Source organism: Petromyzon marinus, assembly GCF_048934315.1.
Source record: "Petromyzon marinus isolate PM22_M1 ecotype Great Lakes invasive population chromosome 83 unlocalized genomic scaffold, UKy_Petmar_22M1.pri1.0 chr83_unloc.2, whole genome shotgun sequence".
Lineage (NCBI taxonomy): Eukaryota > Metazoa > Chordata > Hyperoartia > Petromyzontiformes > Petromyzontidae > Petromyzon > Petromyzon marinus.
Window position 1 is genome coordinate 132,926 of NW_027422635.1, and position 22,413 is coordinate 155,338.

The 22,413-nt window shown below is 55.4% G+C and overlaps 1 protein-coding gene across 8 annotated transcripts in view; it reads left to right on the plus strand.

Annotated features, from left to right (window-relative positions):
- LOC116937994 (clathrin light chain A-like) overlaps window positions 1–22,413 on the plus strand; it is a 46,224-nt gene that overhangs the window by 18,062 nt on the left and 5,749 nt on the right. The window contains exons 3-7 of one of the 8 annotated variants that reach the window (XM_076058965.1): window positions 2,398–2,425; window positions 4,701–4,793; window positions 8,136–8,247; window positions 13,007–13,060; window positions 21,125–21,160. In XM_076058965.1, coding sequence (XP_075915080.1) covers window positions 2,398–2,425; window positions 4,701–4,793; window positions 8,136–8,247; window positions 13,007–13,060; window positions 21,125–21,160 — 323 coding nt within the window. Of the gene's footprint in view, window positions 1–2,397; window positions 2,426–2,760; window positions 2,789–3,749; window positions 3,778–4,222; window positions 4,251–4,675; window positions 4,794–8,135; window positions 8,248–13,006; window positions 13,061–21,124; window positions 21,161–22,413 lie in introns of all 8 variants that reach the window. The other 7 variants (XM_076058963.1, XM_076058966.1, XM_076058964.1 and 4 more) reach the window with 7 other exon arrangements.

Genomic DNA, 22,413 nt, shown 5'->3' on the forward strand with positions numbered 1-22,413 from the left:
GTGTGGTGAGTGAGTGTGGTGAGTGAGTGTAGTGAATGAGTGAGTAGTGAGTGAGGAGTGAGTGAGTGGTGTAGTGAGTGTGGTGAGTGTCTCCCACAGGACGCTAATAGCCCATCCACAGCTGGTGGTGGAGGTGGTGGTCGTGGTGAGTGAGTGGTGTAGTGAGTGAGTGAGTGGTGTAGTGAGAGTGGTGTAGTGAGTGGTGAGTGGTGTAGTGAGTGAGTGAGTGGTGTAGTGAATGAGTGAGTGGTGTAGTGAGTGAGTGGTGTAGTGAGTGAGTGAGTGGCTTAGTGAGTGAGTGAGTGGTGTAGTGAGTGTGGTGAGTGAGTGTGGTGAGTGAGTGAGTGTAGTGAATGAGTGAGTAGTGAGTGTAGTGAATGAGTAAGTGTGGTGAGTGAGTGTGGTGAGTGTCTCCCACAGGATGCTAATGGCCCATCCACAGCTGGTGGTGGTGGTGGTGGTCGTGGTGAGTGAGTGGTGAGTGAGTGGTGAGTGAGTGGTGAGTGAGTGGTGAATGAGTGTGGTGTAGTGAGTAGTGAGTGTGTTGAGTGAGTGAGTAGTGAGTGAGTAGTGAGTGTGAGTGAGTGAGTGGTGAGTGAGTGTGGTGAGTGTCTCCCACAGGACGCTAATGGCCCATCCACAGCTGGAGGTGGTCGTGGTGGTCGTGGTGAGTGAGTGGTGTAGTGAGTGTGGTGAGTGAGTGAGTGGTGAGTGTGGTGAGTGAGTGTGATGAGTGTCTCCCACAGGACGCTAATGGCCCATCCACAGCTGGTGGTGGAGGTGGTGGTCGTGGTGAGTGAGTGGTGTAGCGAGTGAGTGAGTGGTGTAGTGAGTGTAGTGAGTGAGTGAGTGGTGTAGTGAGTGAGTGAGTGTGGTGAGTGAGTGGTGAGTGAGTAGTGTAGTGGGTGAGTCTAGTGAGTGGTGAGTGAGTGGTGAGTGAGTGTAGTGAGTGTGGTGAGTGTCTCCCACAGGACGCTAATGGCCCATCCACAGCTGGTGGTGGTGGTGGAGGTGGTCTTGGTGAGTGAGTGGTGTAGTGAGTGAGTGAGTGGTGTAGTGAATGAGTGAGTGGCGTAGTGAGTGAGTGAGAGTGGTGAGTGAGTGTGGTGAGTGGTGAGTGAGTGGTGTAGTGAGTGAGTGGTGTAGTGAATGAGTGGTGAGTAGTGAGTGTGGTGAGTGGTGTAGTGAGTGGTGTAGCGAGTGAGTGAGTGTGGTGGTGGTCGTGGTGTAGTGAGTGGTGTAGTGGGTGGTGAGTGTGGTGAGTGAGTGTGGTGAGTGTCTCCCACAGGACGCTAATGGCCCATCCACAGCTGGAGGTGGTGGAGGTGGTGGCCGTGGTGAGTGAGTAGTGAGTGAGTGGTGAGTGAGTAGTGAGTGGTGTAGTGAGTGGTGAGTGAGTGGTGTAGTGAGTGGTGTAGTGAGTGGTGTAGTGAGTGGTGTAGTGAGTGAGTGAGTAGTGAGTGTGGTGAGTGAGTGAGTGGTGTAGTGAGTGAGTGGTGTAGTGAGTGTGGTGTAGTGAGTGTGGTAAGTGAGTGAGTGAGGGGTGAGTGAGTGGTGAGTGAGTGTGGTGAGTGAGTGGTGTAATGTGAGTGAGTGGTGTAGTGAATGAGTGAGTGGCGTAGTGAGTGAGTGGCGTAGTGAGTGAGTGGTGTAGTGAGTGTGGTGAGTGAGTGTGGTGAGTGAGTGTAGTGAATGAGTGAGTAGTGAGTGTGGTGAGTGAGTGTGGTGAGTGTCTCCCACAGGACGCTAATGGCCCATCCACAGCTGGTGGTAGTGGTCGTGGTGAGTGAGTGGTGAGTGAGTGGTGAATGAGTGGTGAGTGAGTGGTGAGTGAGTGGTGAGTGAGTGTGGTGTAGTGAGTAGTGAGTGTGGTGAGTGAGTGAGTGGTGAGTGAGTGGTGTAGTGAGTGAGTGGTGTAGTGAGTGAGTGAGTGGTGAGTGAGTAGTGAGTGTGGTGAGTGAGTGGTGAGTGAGTGTGGTGAGTGTCTCCCACAGGATGCTAATGGCCCATCCACAGCTGGAGGTGGTCATGGTGAGTGAGTGGTGTAGTGAGTGATTGGTGAGTGAGTGTGGTGTAGTGAGTAGTGAGTGTGGTAAGTGAGTGAGTGAGGGGTGAGTGAGTGGTGTAGTGAGTGAGTAGTGAGTGAGTGAGTGGTGAGTAGTGAGTGAGTGAGTGGTGAGTAGTGAGTGAGTGTGGTGAGTGAGTGAGTAGTGAGTGGTGTAGTGAGTGAGTGGTGTAGTGAGTGAGTAGTGAGTGTGGTGAGTGAGTGAGTGAGTAGTGAGTGTGGTGAGTGAGTGAGGGGTGAGTGAGTGGTGAGTGAGTGAGTAGTGAGTGTGGTGAGTGAGTGAGTGGTGAGTGAGTGAGTGGTGTAGTGAGTGTGGTGAGTGTCTCCCACAGGACGCTAATGGCCCATCCACAGCTGGAGGTGGTGGCCGTGGTGAGTGAGTGGTGTAGTGAGTGAGTGGTGTGGTGTGGTGAGTGTGGTGAGTGAGTGGTGAGTGAGTGAGTGAGGGGTGAGTGAGTGGTGAGTGTGGTGAGTGAGTGAGTGGTGAGTGAGTGTGGTGAGTGTGGTGAGTGAGTGGTGAGTGAGTGGTGAGTGTGGTGAGTGAGTGGTGAGTGAGTGAGTGGTGAGTGAGTGAGTGAGGGGTGAGTGAGTGGTGAGTGTGGTGAGTGAGTGGTGAGTGAGTGTGGTGAGTGTGGTGAGTGAGTGGTGAGTGAGTGAGTGGTGAGTGTGGTGAGTGTGGTGAGTGTCTCCCACAGGACGCTAATGGCCCATCCACAGCTGGAGGTGGTCGTGGTGAGTGAGTGGTGTAGTGAGTGAGTGGTGTAGTGAGTGGTGTAGCGAGTGAGTGAGTGTGGTGAGTGAGTAGTGTGGTGAGTGAGTGGTGAGTGAGTGAGTGGTGAGTGAGTGTGGTGAGTGTCTCCCACAGGACGCTAATGGCCCATCCACAGCTGGAGGTGGTGGCCGTGGTGAGTGAGTGGTGAGTAAGTGTGGTGAGTGAGTGTGGTGAGTGAGTGGTGTAGTGAGTAGTGAGTGTGGTGAGTGAGTGAGTGTGGTGAGTGTGAGTGTGTGGTAAGTGAGTGGTGTAGTGAGTGTGGTGAGTGGTGAGTGAGTGAGTGAGTGGTGAGTGAGTGAGTGGTGAGTGAGTGGTGAGTGTGGTGAGTGAGTGGTGAGTGAGTGTCGTGAGTGTCTCCCACAGGACGCTAATGGCCCATCCACAGCTGGAGGTGGTGGCCGTGGTGAGTGAGTGGTGTAGTGAGTGAGTGGTGTAGTGAATGAGTGGTGAGTAGTGAGTGTGGTGAGTGGTGTAGTGAGTGGTGTAGCGAGTGAGTGAGTGTGGTGAGTGAGTAGTGTGGTGAGTGAGTGGTGAGTGAGTGAGTGTAGTGAGTGTGGTGAGTGTAGTGAGTGTGGTGAGTGTGGTGAGTGAGTGTGGTGAGTGAGTGGTGAGTGAGTGAGTGGTGAGTGAGTGTGGTGAGTGAGTGGTGAGTGAGTGAGTGGTGAGTGTGGTGAGTGAGTGCGTGGTGAGTGAGTGTGGTGAGTGTCTCCCACAGGACGCTAATGGCCCATCCACAGCTGGAGGTGGTGGAGGTGGTGGTCGTGGTGAGTGAGTGGTGAGTGAGTGGTGTAGTGAGTGAGTGAGTGGTGAGTGAGTGTGGTGAGTGTGGTGAGTGAGTGGTGAGTGAGTGAGTGAGTGGTGAGTGTGGTGAGTGAGTGAGTGAGTGGTGAGTGTGGTGAGTGTCTCCCACAGGACGCTAATGGCCCATCCACAGCTGGAGGTGGTGGTGGAGGTGGTCGTGATGAGTGAGTGGTGAGTGAGTGGTGTAGTGAGTGGTAAGTGTGGTGAGTGAGTGTGGTGCAGTGAGTGGTGAGTGTGGTGAGTGAGTGGTGAGTGAGTGAGTGGTGAGTGAGTAGTGTGGTGAGTGAGTGGTGAGTGAGTAGTGAGTGTGGTGAGTGAGTGAGTGGTGAGTGTGGTGAGTGAGTGTAGTGAGTGGTGAGTGAGTGGTGAGTGAGTGGTGTAGTGAGTGTAGTGAGTGTGGTGAGTGTCTCCCACAGGACGCTAATGGCCCATCCACAGCTGGAGGAGGTGGCCGTGGTGAGTGAGTGGTGAGTGGTGTAGTGAGTGAGTGGTGTAGTGAGTAGTGAGTGTGGTGAGTGAGTGAGTGGTGAGTGAGTGAGTGAGTGGTGAGTGTGGTGAGTGAGTGTGGTGAGTGTCTCCCACAGGACGCTAATGGCCCATCCACAGCTGGAGGTGGTGGCCGTGGTGAGTGAGTGAGTGGTGAGTGAGTGGTGAGTGCGTGGTGAGTAGTGTGGTGAGTGAGTGAGTGGTGAGTGAGTGAGTGGTGAGTGAGTGGTGAGTGAGTGAGTGAGTGGTGAGTAGTGAGTGAGTGAGTGGTGAGTAGTGAGTGGTGAGTAGTGAGTGAGTGAGTGGTGAGTAGTGAGTGAGTGTGGTGAGTAGTGAGTGAGTGTGGTGAGTAGTGAGTGAGTGTGGTGAGTGAGTGAGTAGTGAGTGGTGTAGTGAGTGAGTGGTGTAGTGAGTGAGTGAGTGGTGTGTGGTGAGTGAGTGGTGAGTGAGTGAGTGGTGAGTGTGGTGAGTGAGTGGTAAGTGAGTGAGTGAGTGGTGTAGTGAGTGTGGTGAGTGAGTGGTGTAGTGAGTGTGGTGAGTGTCTCCCACAGGACGCTAATGGCCCATCCATTGGAGGTGGCGGCCGTGGTTCCGACCTCCCTCCGGCACCGGAGCCGGAGTCTCTGAGGCGCTGGAGACACGAACAGAGGGAGAGGTTGGATCAGCTGGGTACGCACGGTGGGGGGGGGAGACATGGTGGGGGGGGGGAGACATGGTGGGGGGAGACATGGTGGGGGGAGGAGACACGGTGGGGGTGATGGAGTGAGACACGGGGTGAAGGAGTGGGTCCACACATCTGTGGTTGTGTGTGGTTGTGTGTGTGTTGGTGTGGTTGTGTGTTGTGTGTGTTGTTGTTGTTGTGTTTGTATGTTGGTGGGCTCCAGACGCGGCCTCCCGCAAGGCCGAGGCCGAGTGGAGGGTCGCCAGGGGTGGAGTGAGACACGGGGTGATGGAGTGATGGAGTGAGACACGGGGTGATGGAGTGATGGAGTGAGACACGGGGTGATGGAGTGATGGAGTGAGACACGGGGTGATGGAGTGATGGAGTGAGACACGGGGTGATGGAGTGATGGAGTGAGACACGGGGTGATGGAGTGATGGAGTGAGACACGGGGTGATGGAGTGATGGAGTGAGACACGGGGTGATGGAGTGATGGAGTGAGACACGGGGTGATGGAGTGATGGAGTGAGACACGGGGTGATGGAGTGATGGAGTGAGACACGGGGTGATGGAGTGATGGAGTGAGACACGGGGTGATGGAGTGATGGAGTGAGACACGGGGTGATGGAGTGATGGAGTGAGACACGGGGTGATGGAGTGATGGAGTGAGACACGGGGTGATGGAGTGATGGAGTGAGACACGGGGTGATGGAGTGATGGAGTGAGACACGGGGTGATGGAGTGATGGAGTGAGACACGGGGTGATGGAGTGATGGAGTGAGACACGGGGTGATGGAGTGATGGAGTGAGACACGGGGTGATGGAGTGATGGAGTGAGACACGGGGTGATGGAGTGATGGAGTGAGACACGGGGTGATGGAGTGAGACACGGGGTGATGGAGTGATGGAGTGAGACACGGGGTGATGGAGTGATGGAGTGAGACACGGGGTGATGGAGTGATGGAGTGAGACACGGGGTGATGGAGTGATGGAGTGAGACACGGGGTGATGGAGTGATGGAGTGAGACACGGGGTGATGGAGTGATGGAGTGAGACACGGGGTGATGGAGTGATGGAGTGAGACACGGGGTGATGGAGTGATGGAGTGAGACACGGGGTGATGGAGTGATGGAGTGAGACACGGGGTGATGGAGTGATGGAGTGAGACACGGGGTGATGGAGTGATGGAGTGAGACATGGGGTGATGGAGTGATGGAGTGAGACACGGGGTGATGGAGTGATGGAGTGAGACACGGGGTGATGGAGTGATGGAGTGAGACACGGGGTGATGGAGTGATGGAGTGAGACACGGGGTGATGGAGTGATGGAGTGAGACACGGGGTGATGGAGTGATGGAGTGAGACACGGGGTGATGGAGTGATGGAGTGAGACACGGGGTGATGGAGTGATGGAGTGAGACACGGGGTGATGGAGTGATGGAGTGAGACACGGGGTGATGGAGTGATGGAGTGAGACACGGGGTGATGGAGTGATGGAGTGAGACACGGGGTGATGGAGTGATGGAGTGAGACACGGGGTGATGGAGTGATGGAGTGAGACACGGGGTGATGGAGTGATGGAGTGAGACACGGGGTGATGGAGTGATGGAGTGAGACACGGGGTGATGGAGTGATGGAGTGAGACACGGGGTGATGGAGTGATGGAGTGAGACACGGGGTGATGGAGTGATGGAGTGAGACACGGGGTGATGGAGTGATGGAGTGAGACACGGGGTGATGGAGTGATGGAGTGAGACACGGGGTGATGGAGTGATGGAGTGAGACACGGGGTGATGGAGTGATGGAGTGAGACACGGGGTGATGGAGTGATGGAGTGAGACACGGGGTGATGGAGTGATGGAGTGAGACACGGGGTGATGGAGTGATGGAGTGAGACACGGGGTGATGGAGTGATGGAGTGAGACACGGGGTGATGGAGTGATGGAGTGAGACACGGGGTGATGGAGTGATGGAGTGAGACACGGGGTGATGGAGTGATGGAGTGAGACACGGGGTGATGGAGTGATGGAGTGAGACACGGGGTGATGGAGTGATGGAGTGAGACACGGGGTGATGGAGTGATGGAGTGAGACACGGGGTGATGGAGTGATGGAGTGAGACACGGGGTGATGGAGTGATGGAGTGAGACACGGGGTGATGGAGTGATGGAGTGAGACACGGGGTGATGGAGTGATGGAGTGAGACACGGGGTGATGGAGTGATGGAGTGAGACACGGGGTGATGGAGTGATGGAGTGAGACACGGGGTGATGGAGTGATGGAGTGAGACACGGGGTGATGGAGTGATGGAGTGAGACACGGGGTGATGGAGTGATGGAGTGAGACACGGGGTGATGGAGTGATGGAGTGAGACACGGGGTGATGGAGTGATGGAGTGAGACACGGGGTGATGGAGTGATGGAGTGAGACACGGGGTGATGGAGTGATGGAGTGAGACACGGGGTGATGGAGTGATGGAGTGAGACACGGGGTGATGGAGTGATGGAGTGAGACACGGGGTGATGGAGTGATGGAGTGAGACACGGGGTGATGGAGTGATGGAGTGAGACACGGGGTGATGGAGTGATGGAGTGAGACACGGGGTGATGGAGTGATGGAGTGAGACACGGGGTGATGGAGTGATGGAGTGAGACACGGGGTGATGGAGTGATGGAGTGAGACACGGGGTGATGGAGTGATGGAGTGAGACACGGGGTGATGGAGTGATGGAGTGAGACACGGGGTGATGGAGTGATGGAGTGAGACACGGGGTGATGGAGTGATGGAGTGAGACACGGGGTGATGGAGTGATGGAGTGAGACACGGGGTGATGGAGTGATGGAGTGAGACACGGGGTGATGGAGTGATGGAGTGAGACACGGGGTGATGGAGTGATGGAGTGAGACACGGGGTGATGGAGTGATGGAGTGAGACACGGGGTGATGGAGTGATGGAGTGAGACACGGGGTGATGGAGTGATGGAGTGAGACACGGGGTGATGGAGTGATGGAGTGAGACACGGGGTGATGGAGTGAGACACGGGGTGATGGAGTGATGGAGTGAGACACGGGGTGATGGAGTGATGGAGTGAGACACGGGGTGATGGAGTGAGACACGGGGTGATGGAGTGATGGAGTGAGACACGGGGTGATGGAGTGATGGAGTGAGACACGGGGTGATGGAGTGAGACACGGGGTGAAGGAGTGGGACCACACATCTGTGGTTGTGTGGTTGTGTGAGGTTGTGTGTGTTGGTGTGGTTGTGATTGTGTGTGATTGTGTGAGGTTGTATGTTGGTGTGGTTGTGATTGTGTGTGTTGGTGTTGTTGTGTTTGTGTGTTGGTGGGCTCCAGACGCGGCCTCCCGCAAGGCCGAGTCCGAGTGGAGGGAGCGCGCCAAGCGGGAGCTGGACGAGTGGAGGGGTCGCCAGGGGGAGCAGCTGGAGAAGACTCGACGCAACAACCGGTACAGCCGCAGCCACCACCACCAACAACCACAACCACAACCACTATCACCACTACTACCACAGCCACCACCACCAACACAACAACAACCATCACCACTACTACCACAGCCACCACCACCAACACAACAACAACCATCACCACTACTACCACAGCCACCACCACCAACACAACAACAACCATCACCACTACTACCACAGCCACCACCACCAACACAACCACTACCATCACCACTACTACCACAGCCACCACCACCAACACAACAACAACCATCACCACTACTACCACAGCCACCACCACCAACACAACAACCATCACCACTACTACCACAGCCACCACCAACAACACAACAACAACCATCACCACTACTACCACAGCCACCACCACCAACACAACAACAACCATCACCACTACTACCACAGCCACCACCAACAACACAACAACAACCATCACTACCACAACCACTACCATCACAACCACTACCATCACAACCACTACCATCACAACCACTACCATCACAACCACTACCATCACAACCAGCAACACCACAACCACTACCATCACAACCACAACCACCACAACCACTACCATCACAACCACTACCATCACAACTACCACCAACACAACCACTACCATCACTACCACAACCACCAACACCACAACAACCATCACTACCATCACCACCACTATCACCATCACCACTACCATCACTACCACAACCACCACCAACAACACAACAACCATCACCAGCATCACAACTACCATCACCACCACAACCACCACAACTATCACTACCACTACCATCACCACCACTATCACCACTACCACAACCACCAACACAACAACAACCATCACCAGCATCACAACTACCATCACCACCACAACCATCACTACCATCACCACCACTATCACCATCACCACCACCAACAACACAACAACAACCATCACCAGCATCACAACTACCATCACCACCACAACCATCACTACCACTACCATCACCACCACTATCACCATCACCACTACCATCACTACCACAACCACCACCACCAACACAACCACTACCATCACCAGCATCACAACTACCATCACCACCAACAACACCACAACAACCACCAACACCACAACCACCACCAACACAACAACCATCACCACTAGCACAACCAGCAACACCACCACAACCACCACTACCATCACCATCACAACCACCAGCATCACCACAACCACCACCACCAACACAACAACCACAACCACCACCACCAACACAACAACCACAACCACCATCACCGCCACCACTACCATCACCACTACCACCAACAACACCACAAACATCACCACCACCACCACCACTACCACCACCACCACAACCACCAACACAACCATCACCAACACAACCATCACCAACACCACCACCACAACCACTACCAGCATCACCACAACCACTACCATCACCACCAGCATCACCACAACCTCCAACACAACCACCACAACCAACACAACCACTACCACAACCAACACAACCACCACCAACACCACAACCACCAACACAACCACCATCACCACAACCACCACAACCACCATCACCACAACCACCACTACCACCAGCATCACCAGCATCACCACAACCACCACTACCATCACCACAACCACCACCACCAACACAACCACCACAACCACCACTACCACAACCACCATCACCACAACCACCACTACCACAACCACCAGCATCACCACAACCACCACTATCATCACCACAACCATCACCACCACCACAACCACCATCACCACAACCATCACCACCACCACAACCACCACCACTACCACAACCATCGGTACCAACACCACCACGACCAGTACCACCACCACCACCAGAACAACCGAAACAACTACCACTCACCCACCCACCCACTCACCCACCCACCCACTCACCCACCCACCCTCTCACCCACCCACTCACCCACCCACCCACCCACCTACTCACCCACCCACTCACTCACCCACCCACTCACCCACCCACTCACCCACCCACTCACCCACCCACTCACCACCCAGTCACTCACCCACTCTGCACTCACTCACTCACCCTACACTCACCCTACACTCACCCTACACTCACCCTACACTCACCCTGTCTCTCACCCTGTCACTCACCCTGTCACTCACCCTACACTCACCCTGTCTCTCACCCTGTCACTCACCCTGTCACTCACCCTACACTCACCCTACACTCACCCTGTCTCTCACCCTGTCACTCACCCTACACTCACCCTACACTCACCCTACACTCACCCTGTCACTCACCCTGTCACTCACCCTGTCACTCACCCTACACTCACCCTGTCACTCACCCTGTCACTCACCCTGTCACTCACCCTGTCACTCACCCTACACCCACCCTACACTCGCCCTGTCACTCACCCTGTCACTCACCCTGTCACTCACCCTGTCACTCACCCTGTCACTCACGCTACACTCACCCTACACTCACCCTACACTCACCCTGTCACTCACCCTGTCACTCACCCTGTCACTCACCCTACACTCACCCTACACTCACCCTGTCACTCACCCTACACTCACCCTACACTCACCCTACACTCACCCCGTCACTCACCCTGTCACTCACCCTACACTCACCCTACACTCACCCTGTCACTCACCCTGTCACTCACCCTACACTCACCCTGTCACTCACCCTGTCACTCACCCTGTCGCTCACCCTACACTCACCCTGTCACTCACCCTGTCACTCACCCTGTCACTCACCCTACACTCACCCTACACTCACCCTGTCACTCACCCTGTCACTCACCCTGTCACTCACCCTGTCACTCACCCTGTCACTCACCCTACACTCACCCTACACTCACCCTGTCACTCACCCTGTCACTCACCCTGTCACTCACCCTGACACTCACCCTACACTCACCCTACACTCACCCTGTCACTCACCCTGACACTCACCCTGTCACTCACCCTACACTCACCCTACACTCACCCTACACTCACCCTGTCACTCACCCTACACTCACCCTACACTCACCCTACACTCACCCTGTCACTCACCCTACCACTCACCCTACACTCACCCTGTCACTCACCCTACACTCACCCTACACTCACCCTGTCACTCACCCTGTCACTCACCCTACACTCACCCTGTCACTCACCCTACACTCACCCTGTCACCCTGTCACTCACCCTGTCACTCACCCTGTCACTCACCCTGTCACTCACCGTGTCACTCACCCTGTCACTCACCCTGTCACTCACCCTGTCACTCACCCTGTCACTCACCCTGTCACCCTGTCACTCACCCTGTCACTCACCCTGTCACTCTCCCTCTCACTCACCCTGTCACTCACCCTGTCACTCACCCTGTCACTCACCCTGTCACTCACCCTACACTCACCCTACACTCACCCTGTCACTCACCCTGACACTCACCCTGTCACTCACCCTGTCACTCACCCTGTCACTCACCCTACACTCACCCTGTCACTCACCCTACACTCACCCTACACTCACCCTGTCACCCTGTCACTCACCCTGTCACTCACCCTGTCACTCACCCTACACTCACCCTGTCACTCACCCTACACTCCCTGTCACTCACCCTGTCACTCACCCTGTCACTCACCCTGTCACTCACCCTACACTCACCCTACACTCACCCTGACACTCACCCTGTCACTCACCCTGTCACTCACCCTGTCACTCACCCTGACACTCACCCTGTCACTCACCCTGTCACTCACCCTGTCACTCACCATGCACTTACCCTACACTCACCCTGTCACTCACCCTACACTCACCCTGTCACTCACCCTGTCACTCACCCTACACTCAACCTGTCACTCACCCTACACTCACCCTACACTCACCCTGTCACTCACCCTACACTCACCCTGTCACTCACCCTGTCACTCACCCTGTCACTCTATCACTCACCCTGTCACTCACCCTGTCACTCACCCTGTCACTCACCCTGTCACTCACCCCGTCACTCACTCCGTCACTCACCCTGTCACTCACCCTGTCACTCACCCTGTCACTCACCCTGTCACCCTGTCACTCACCCTGTCACTCACCCTGTCACCCTGTCACCCTGTCACTCACCCTGTCACTCACCCTGTCACCCTGTCACTCACCCTGTCACTCACCCTGTCACCCTGTCACTCACCCTGTCACTCACCCTGTCACTCACCCACTCACTCACCCTGTCATTCACCCTGTCACCCTGTCACTCACCCTGTCACTCACCCTGTCACCCTGTCACTCACCCTGTCACTCACCCTGTCACCCTGTCACTCACCCTGTCACCCTGTCACTCACCCTGTCACTCACCCTGTCACCCTGTCACTCACCCTGTCACTCACCCTGACACCCTGTCACTCACCCTGTCACTCACCCTGTCACTCACCCTGTCACCCTGTCACTCACCCTGTCACTCACCCTGTCACTCACCCTGTCACTCACCCTGTCACTCACCCTGTCACTCACCCTCTCACCTCCGCTAACTCGCAACTTTCCCTCCCTCTCCGCCTGTGATCTCTGCCTCTCTCTCCCTCCCTCTCCTCCACCGCTGACACGGATCTATGGCGTGCCCACACGCGTGTCGGCATCGCGTGCCAAATCCTTGCACCACGCGTGCCAACTTGTGGTACCGCATGTGTGCCAACCCCTGTGCCAACCCCTGTGCCAACCCTTGTGCCAACCCCTGTGCCACGCGTGTGCCACGCGTGTGCCACGCGTGTGCGTAGCGTGGCTGACGAGGCGTTCTTTGAGCAGCCAAACGCTCACGTCATTGGCTACATGTGTGTGCTCCCAGCCTGAACACGCAGACAGACACACTCACACTCACACACATTCACAGACAGACGCACACTCACACACATTCACTCACACACACATTCACACACACACACTCACAGACACACACACACGCACAGACACACACATTCACACACACTCACGCACAGACACACACACATTCACACACAGACACACACACTCACGCACAGACACACACACTCACGCACAGACACACACATTCACACACACTCACGCACAGACACACACACTCACACACAGACACACACACACTCACACACACTCACACTCACACACAGACACACACACAGACACACACACAGACACACACACTCACACACAGACACACACATTTACACATATTCACACACACATTCGCCCACACATACACACACTCACACACACTCACACACACTCACACACAGACACACACTAACACACACACAGACACACACAGACACAACAACAACAACAACCGCCATTCGCCACTAAGTGGCGGTAACGTCACCACGATGCTTGTGCCAGGCTATGTGCACCTTGAGGCCACGTGAAGTGTCGAACGCCCGCTGGCAGGAGGTCACGGGGCAGACCCAGGTGCCACGGGTCGACTGAGATGACTGGCTGATGCACCACCTGTGCCCCCTACTGTGCCAACCTGCTGTGCTTTAGCCACCCGGCGCTCCGCTCGTTGTTGTGAGCGTCGCTCCTCCGCCCTCCGTTGTTGTTGGAGGGCGACTGCCTCCAACTGCCCAGTAGTGTCCTTCACGAGCCTCCTCCACAGAGGCCGATCTTGACACCGCTGGTACCAGTCATCGGCAAGTCCACTCAGCTCCACGTCCTCCTGTACCACATCACTCCATCTCTTCTCTAGCCCGTGCCGCGCCCGCTTAGCCCCCTCGATCCGGCCGAACAAAAGCTGTTTCGGCATGCGGTGGCTGGGCATGCGGGCTACATGACCCAGCCATCGCAGCCTTGCCCGGCGGAGGAGCTCGCCGATGGGACCTTGCCCAGATCTTTCAAGGATTTGTGAGCTCCTCACACAATCCAGTCTGGTTAAACCCAGGATGGATCGTAGGCAGGCTAGCCTAAATGTTTCTAACCGGCGAAGATGTTCCATTAGGGGGGGTCCACGTTTCACAAGCGTAGAGAAGGGAGGGAATGACCGTGGCCGAGAAGACCTGAAGCTTAGTGCGGAGCGACAGACCAGGTAGCTTCCACACAGCGTTACGCAACCGATTAAAAGATATTGCCGCTCGACTGATTCGGAGTGAGACCTCTGCTGTTAAGCTGGAGCCGGTCATGAGCACACTTCCCAGGTATGGGAAACTCTCCACTCTCTCCATAACTGCCCCATAATCGATTGGGAGTTGTGGGGGTGGAGTGTCCGATGGTACAAAATACCCAGGCAGGTGCTTAGTTTTGGTGGGGCTGATGGTAAGGCCCCATCTCTTAGTGGCACGCTCCAGTCTCAGCAGCAGCGTCTCCAACTCCTCTGAATGAGCAGCTATTACCAAATCATCAGCATACATAACGTGGTTGAGCAATAGGGAGCCATCCCTTGACCGCACCTGGACATCGATCAGCCTCCCACTGTATCTCTACCAGATGGAGATTCCCCCGGTACAGCTATTGAAGGCTTCACGAACTACGTGGTCGAAATACATGTTAAATAATGTGGGAGCCAGAGGACATCCCTGTCGCACCCCAAGGTGTACAGGGAAAGGCTCGGACTCCCGGCCACGTAGTTTTACCCGGGCCCGCTCGCCATCATAAAGGTCCTTAATGATCGTGAGCAGAGGGTCAGGGACTCCAAAAGCACGAAGAACAACCCAGAGCCCAGGCCTATTGATGGTATCATAGGCCTTGACCAGGTCAATAAAGCAGAGATGTAGGTCTTGCTGGAATTCCCTACACCTCTGCTGTAGCAGACGGACAGTAAATATGGCATCTGTGCAGGACCGCCCTTTCCTGAAACCGCATTGGGGCTCCGCAAGCCTCTCCTCAGCATGCCTGGCAAGGCGATGTTGAATAATCCTTGCCAGGACCTTTCCTGGCACACTGAGGAGTGAGATGGCCCTGTAGTTGTTACAGTCTGTGCGGTCCCCCTTCTCAAAGAGGGGGACCACCAGGGCATCCTTCCAATCCTGCGGAACCCGTCCAGTGGTCCAGACTGTTGTTATGATGCCATATAGGGCAGTCTGTGCACAAACTCCACCCTCCCTCAGCATTTCGCTTGGGAGATCATCTCTGCCCGCTGCCTTTCCTGGTCTCAGACTCCGGATCACCCTCACTACTTCCTCAACAGATGGCACTTCAGCCAGCCACTCACAGGGGGTGACTTCTTCCAATATTTGAGGCACCGCAGCCTCAGTAGGGTCATCCTCACTTTGTGCCACGATGTTTTCCTGGCTGAGGGATTTCCCCTGCCCCAGGACCTCACAGGAATGCTCAGCAAATCTGCCAACCTGTTCCTGGGGGTCGGAGATTGGATCACCGTTTTTTCCCCTAATGATGGTAATAGGTGTGGCGCTGCAGGTTACTTTTTTGATGGAGTTAAATAGAGATTTGTGATCGCGGGCCACTGAGGCAGACTCCATCTCCTCAGCAACCCGCGACCACCACCCACCCTTGCAGCGCCTCACGGCTCTCCGAACCTCTGAGCGAAGGCTGCGGTAAGCCTCCTCATTCTCTGACGTGGGATTCTGTAGCCGATGACAGGGGCCTGTCGCTTTTTCTCAACTACCCTGAACACCTCCTCTGTCATCCAGGGTCTCTGGGGAGGTCTGGACCACGTACCAAAAAGCAGCCATTGCAGGTGCATGAGTCACAGTCCTAAACCTCGCCCATTTACCCTCGACATCAGGAGGAGTGGGGGACGATGCCAACCCCAGCCGCAAGCGATGATGAAATTCTCGTTTGCAACTTTCATCAGCTAGCTGAGACCAGGCCACTTTAGGTTTGAATGGGGTCCTGGGTGTACACCCACCACCGGAGTGGAAGAATGGCAGGTGCATCTTACAGATGACTAGTCGATGGTCAGAGGGCAGATCAGCTCCACGGTAGGTCCTGGTGTCAAGGACATGGGCTCGCATCCGCTGGTCCGTCACTATGTAGTCCAGCAGATGTTCTTGCTTGGACCCGGCATGCATCCATGATGTTGTGTGGATGCGCCGATGCCGGAACAGCGTGTTGGTAATTACAAGCCCATGGGCTGCACAAAAATCTAGCAGCCTCCTACCGTTGTTATAGAGCTGATCTGGCCCATGCCCTCCAATCACTCCAACACACAGACACACACGCAGACACACACAGACACACACGCAGACACACACGCAGACACACACGCAGACACACGCAGACACACACACACAAACACACACAGACACACACACAGACACACACGCAGACACACACGCAGACACACGCAGACACACACACACAGACACACACACACAAACACACAGACACATACACACAGACACACACAGACACACACACACACAAACACACACAGACACACACACACAAACACACAAACACACACAGACACACAGATAGACACACACGCGCGTGTCTGTGCGTGAGTGCCTTTGGGTGAGTGTCTGTGGGTGAGTGAGTGCCTTTGGGTGAGTGTCTGTGGGTGAGTGAGTGCCTTTGGGTGAGTGTCTGCCTTTGGGTGAGTGTCTGTGGGTGAGTGAGTGCCTTTGGGTGAGTGTCTGTGGGTGAGTGTCTGTGGGTGAGTGCCTGTGGGTGAGTGCCTGTGGGTGAGTGCCTGTGGGTGAGTGTCTGTGGGTGAGTGTCTGTGGGTGAGTGCGTGCTTGTGCAAGTCTGTGAGTATCTGTGGGTGAGTGTCTGCGTGCTTGTGCGAGTGTCTGTGAGTGTCAATCCGGGTGGCCACGTGGAATGTTCGAGCGCTCACTGCGGAGGAGAGGCTGCCACTCCTCTGTCGGGAGCTGGACCGGTGCCGCCTGGATCTCTGTGGCATTCAGGAGGTCCGGTGGACCGGCTCTGGTTCCTGCCACCATGAGGGGCGGACAGTCCTCTACTCGGGGCAGCAGACTGCCAAACAACAGGGTGTGGCTCTTCTTCTGAACAAAAGAATGAAGGGGGCGTGGGAGCGTGGCGGTGAGGTGTGGGAAGCTGTAAGCCCCAGGCTACTTTGGGCTCGCCTTCCCATCAACCAGAGGCGGTGAATGGTGGTCGTGGTTACTTATGCCCCCACCGAAGATGAACATCCGTGGAGGGATGCAGGCAAGGCCGATGAGTCAGATGCCTTCTATGACCTCCTGTCACAGGTGCTCGCTTAAAGTGGCCCTTCGGGATAGAGTCATCTTGTTGGGTGACTTCAATGCCCGAATTGGTCATGATGCTGGCATTTGGTCTGGAGTGATTGGAGGGCACGGGCCAGATCAGCTCGATAACAACGGTAGGAGGCTGCCAGACTTCTGTGCAGCCCATGGGCTTGTAATTACCAACACGCTGTTCCGGCATCGGCGCATCCACCCAACGTTGTGGATGCACACCGGGTTCCAACGAAAATAACTGCTGGACTACGTAGTGACGGAGCAGCGGATGCGAGCCCATCCTCCAGCCCAGAAAAGATCATCGTGCAATGTGGGGGATGGCCCTGCTGAGGCTGTAGTGCCTCAGCCAGCCTGTGAATGGCCGGCCGAGGTGACGTCTGTTGAGAAAGTACTGAAGGCGAGACCAGGAAAGGCAGCGGGCAGAGATGATCTCCCAAGCGAAATGCTGAGGGAGGGTGGCGTTTATGCACAGACTGCCCTACATGACATCATAACAGCGGTCTGGACCACTGGACGGGTTCCGTCAGGATTGGAAGGATGCCCTGGTGGTCCCCCTCTTTCAGAAGGGGGACCGCACAGACTGTAACAACTACAGGGGCATCTCACTCCAGAGTGTGTCAGGGAAAGGTTCTGACAAGGATTATTCAACATCGCCTTGCCAGGCACGCTGAGGAGAGGCTTGTGGAGCCCCAATGCGGTTTCAGGAAAGGGCGGTCCTGCACAGATGCCATATTTTCTGTCCGTCTGCTACAGCAGAGGTGTAGGGAATTCCAACAAGACCTACATCTCTGCTTTATTGACCTGGTCAAGGCCTATGATACCATCAGTAGGCCTGGGCTCTGGGTTGTTCTTTGTGCTTTTGGAGTCCCTGACCCTCTGCTCACGATCATTAAGGACCTTCATGATGGTGAGCGGGCCTGGGTAAAACTACGTGGCCAGGAGTCAGAGCCATTCCTTGTACACCTTGGGGTGCGACAGGGATGTCCTCTGGCTCCCACATTATTTGACATATATTTCGACCACGTAGTTCGTGAAGCCTTCAATAGCTGTACCGGGGGAATCTCCATATGGTACAGATATAATGGGAGGCTGATCGATGTCCGGGTGCGGTCAAGGGATGGCTCCCTATTGCTCAACCACGTTATGTATGCTGATGATTTGGTAATAGCTGCTCATTCAGAGGAGGAGTTGGAGACGCTGCTGCTGAGACTGGAGCGTGCCACTAAGAGGTGGGGCCTTACCATCAGCCCCACCAAAACTAAGCCCCTGCTTGGGTATTTTGTACCATCAGACACTCCACCCCCACAACTCCCAATCGGTGATGGGACAGTTGTGGAGAGAGTGGAGAGTTTCCCATACCTGGGCAGTGTGCTCATGACCGGCTCCAGTTTAACAGCAGAGGTCTCGCTCCGAATCGGTCTGACGGCAATATCCTTTCATCAGTTGCATAACGCTCTGTGGAAGCTACCTGGTCCGTCGCTCCGCACTAACCTTCAGGTCTTCTCGGCCACGGTCATTCCCTTCGTTCTCTACGATTGCGAAACGTGAACCCCCCTAATGGAATATCTTTGCCGGTTAGAAACATTTAGGCTGGCCTGCCTACGATCCATCCTGGTTTAACCTGCAGGCTGGATTGTGTGAGGAGCTCACAAATCCTTGAAAGATCTGGACAAAGTCCCATCGGTGAGCTCCTCCGGCAGGCAAGGCTGCGATGGCTGGGTCATGTAGCCCGCATGCCCAGCCACCGCATGCCGAAACAGCTTTTATTCGGCCGGATTGAGGGGACTAAACGGGCGCGGCATGGGCTAGAGAAGAGATGGAGTGATGTGGTACAGGAGGACGTGGAGCTGAGTGGACTTGCCGATGACCGGTACCAGCGGTGTCAAGATCGGCCTCTGTGGAGGAGGCTCGTGAAGGACGCTACTGGGCAGTTGGAGGTAGTCGCCCTCCAACAACAACGGAGGGCGGAGGAGCGACGCTCAGAACAACGAGCGGAGCGCCGGGTGGCTAAAGCACAGCAGGTTGGCACAGTAGGGGGCACAGATGGTGCATCAGCCAGTCATCTCAGTCATCTCAGTCAGTCGACCCGTGGCACCTGCTGGGTCTGCCCCGTGACCTCCTGCCCGCGGGCGTTCGACACTTCACGTGGCCTCAAGGTGCACATAGCCTGGCACAAGCGTCGTGGTGACGTCGAATGGCGGTTGTTGTGTCACTGTATGTGTGTGTGTCACTCTCTGTGTGTGTCACTTTGTGTGTCACTGTGTGTGTGTCACTGTGTGTGTGTCACTGTGTGTGTCACTGTGTCACTGTGTGTGTCACTGTGTGTTTGTGTGTGTGTGGCACTGTGTGTGGCACTGTGTGTGTGTGTCACTGTGTGTGTCACTGTGTGTGTCACTGTGTGTTTGTGTGTGTGTGTCACTGTGTGTGACACTGTGTGTTTGTCACTGTGTGTGTGTGTCACTCTGTGTGTCACTCTGTGTGTCACTCTGTGTGTCACTGTGTGTGTGTGTCACTGTGTGTGTGTCACTGTGTCAGGGGTAATTCAAGTAGGTAACAACCTCTTGAGTAACGGGTCCACCACCCAAACACACCGCGCTCTGATGATGATGATGATGATGGTGGTGGTGGTTGTGCTATTGATGATGATCGTGCTACTGATGACGATGATGATGGTGCCACTGATCGCGATGGTGATGATTGCGCTGCTGCTGATGATGAAGATGCTGATGATGACCGTGGTGGTGGTGGTGGTGGTGACGATGACCGTGGTGGTGGTGACCGTGGTGGTGGTGGTGGTGGTGATGACCATGGTGGTGGTGACCGTGGTGGTGGTGATGACCGTGGTGGTGGTGGTGGTGATGACCGTGGTGGTGGTGATGACCATGGTGGTGGTGGTGGTGGTGGCGGCGATGACCGTGGTGGTAGTAGTGGTGATGGTGGTGGTGGTAGTGGTAGTGGTGGTGGTAGTGGTGGTGGTGGCGATGACCGTGTGGTGATGGTGGTGGTAGTAGTGGTGGTGGTGATGGTGGTAGTGGTGATGGTGGTGATGGTGGTAGTGGTTGTGGTGGTGGTTGTGGTGGTGGTGGTTGTGGTGGTGGTAGTGGTGGTGGTAGTGGTGGTGGCGATGACCGTGGTAGTGGTAGCCGTGGTGGTGATGACCGTGATAGTGGTGGCGATGACCGTGGTGGTAGTGGTAGTGGTGATGGTGATGGTGGTGATGGTGGTAGTGGTGGTAGTGGTGGTGGTAGTGATAGTGGTGGTGATGATCATGGTAGCGGTGGTGGTGATGACCGTGGTGGTGGTAGTGGTGATGGTAGTGGTGGTAGTGGTGGTGGCGATGACCGTGGTGGTGGTGGTGGTGATGGTGGTGGTGGTGGTAGTGGTGGTGGTGGCGATGACCGTGGTGGTGGTAGTAGTGGTGGTGGTGGTGGTAGTAGTGGTGGTGGTGGTGATGGTGATGATAGTGGTGATGGTGGTGGTGATGGTGGTGGTGATGGTGGTGGTGATGGTGGTGGTGATGGTGGTGGTGATGGTGGTGGTGGTAGTGGTAGTGGTGGTGATGGTGGTGGTGGTGATGGTGGTGGTAGTGGTAGTGGTGGTGATGGTGGTGGTAGTAGTAGTGGTGGTGGCGATGACCGTGGTGGTAGTGGTGGTAGTGGTAGCAGTGCTGCTGCTGCCGGCACCACCACCGCCGCCGCTGTGTAACCCATGGTGTGTGCCGTGCTCTGTGTCCACCGCCCCCAGCACTAGCCTAAAGCTGCCCTGTTACGAGGTAGAACAGTTAAGTGCTGCCCCCCTCACTCACCCCCTGTGCCTGTGGTCGTGGTCTCGTGTCGCTGTTGGTGCTCAAGTCCTACACCACCACAACCACCACTACCACCACCACAACCACCACCACTACCACCACCACAACCACCACAACCACCACCACTACCACCACCACACTCGTACACCCCCACCACTACCACCACCATCACCACCACAACCACCACCACTGCCACCACTACCGCTACCACCACAACCACCACTACCGCTACCACCACCACAACCACCACCACTACCACCACCACTACCACCACCACTACCACCACCACAACCACCACCACTACTACCACCACCACAACCACCACCACACTCGTACACCACAACCACCACCACAACCACCACCACACTCGTACACCACAACCACCACCACTACCACCACAACCACCACCATAACCACCACAACCACCACCACTACCACCACCACACTCGTACACCCCCACCACTACCACCACCACCATCACCACCATCACCACAACCACCACTACCACCACCGCCACCACCACCGCTACCACCACTACCACCGCTACCACCACCCCCACCACCACCACCCCCATCACGCTCGTACACCACCCACCTAGACGTGCCTAGTGTAGACCAGACCCCCCCTAGAGACCCCCCCTAGAGGCCCCCCCTAGAGACCCCCCCCCTTAGAGACCCCCCCTAGAGACCCCCCCTAGAGACCCATAGAGATTCCTAGAGACCCTTAGAGACTCCTAGAGACCCTTAGAGTCTCCTATAGACCCTTAGAGTCTCCTATAGACCCTTAGAGATTCCTAGAGACCCTTAGAGACTCCTAGAGACCCTTAGAGTCTCCTATAGACCCTTAGAGTCTCCTATAGACCCTTAGAGACTCCTAGAGACCCTTAGAGACTCCTAGAGACCCTTAGAGATTCCTAGAGACCCTTAGAGATTCCTATAGACCCTTAGGGACTCCTAGAGACCCTTAGAGACTCCTAGAGACCCTTAGAGATTCCTAGAGACCCTTAGAGATTCCTAGAGACCCTTAGAGATTTCTAGAGACCCATAGAGTCTCTTATAGACCCATAGAGACTCCTATAGACCCATAGAGTCTCATATAGACCATAGAGATTCCTAGAGACCCATAGAGTCTCTTATAGACCTATAGAGTCTCCTATAGACCCATAGAGTCTCCTATAGACCATAGGGATTCCTAGAGACCCTTAGAGATTCCTAGAGACCCATAGAGT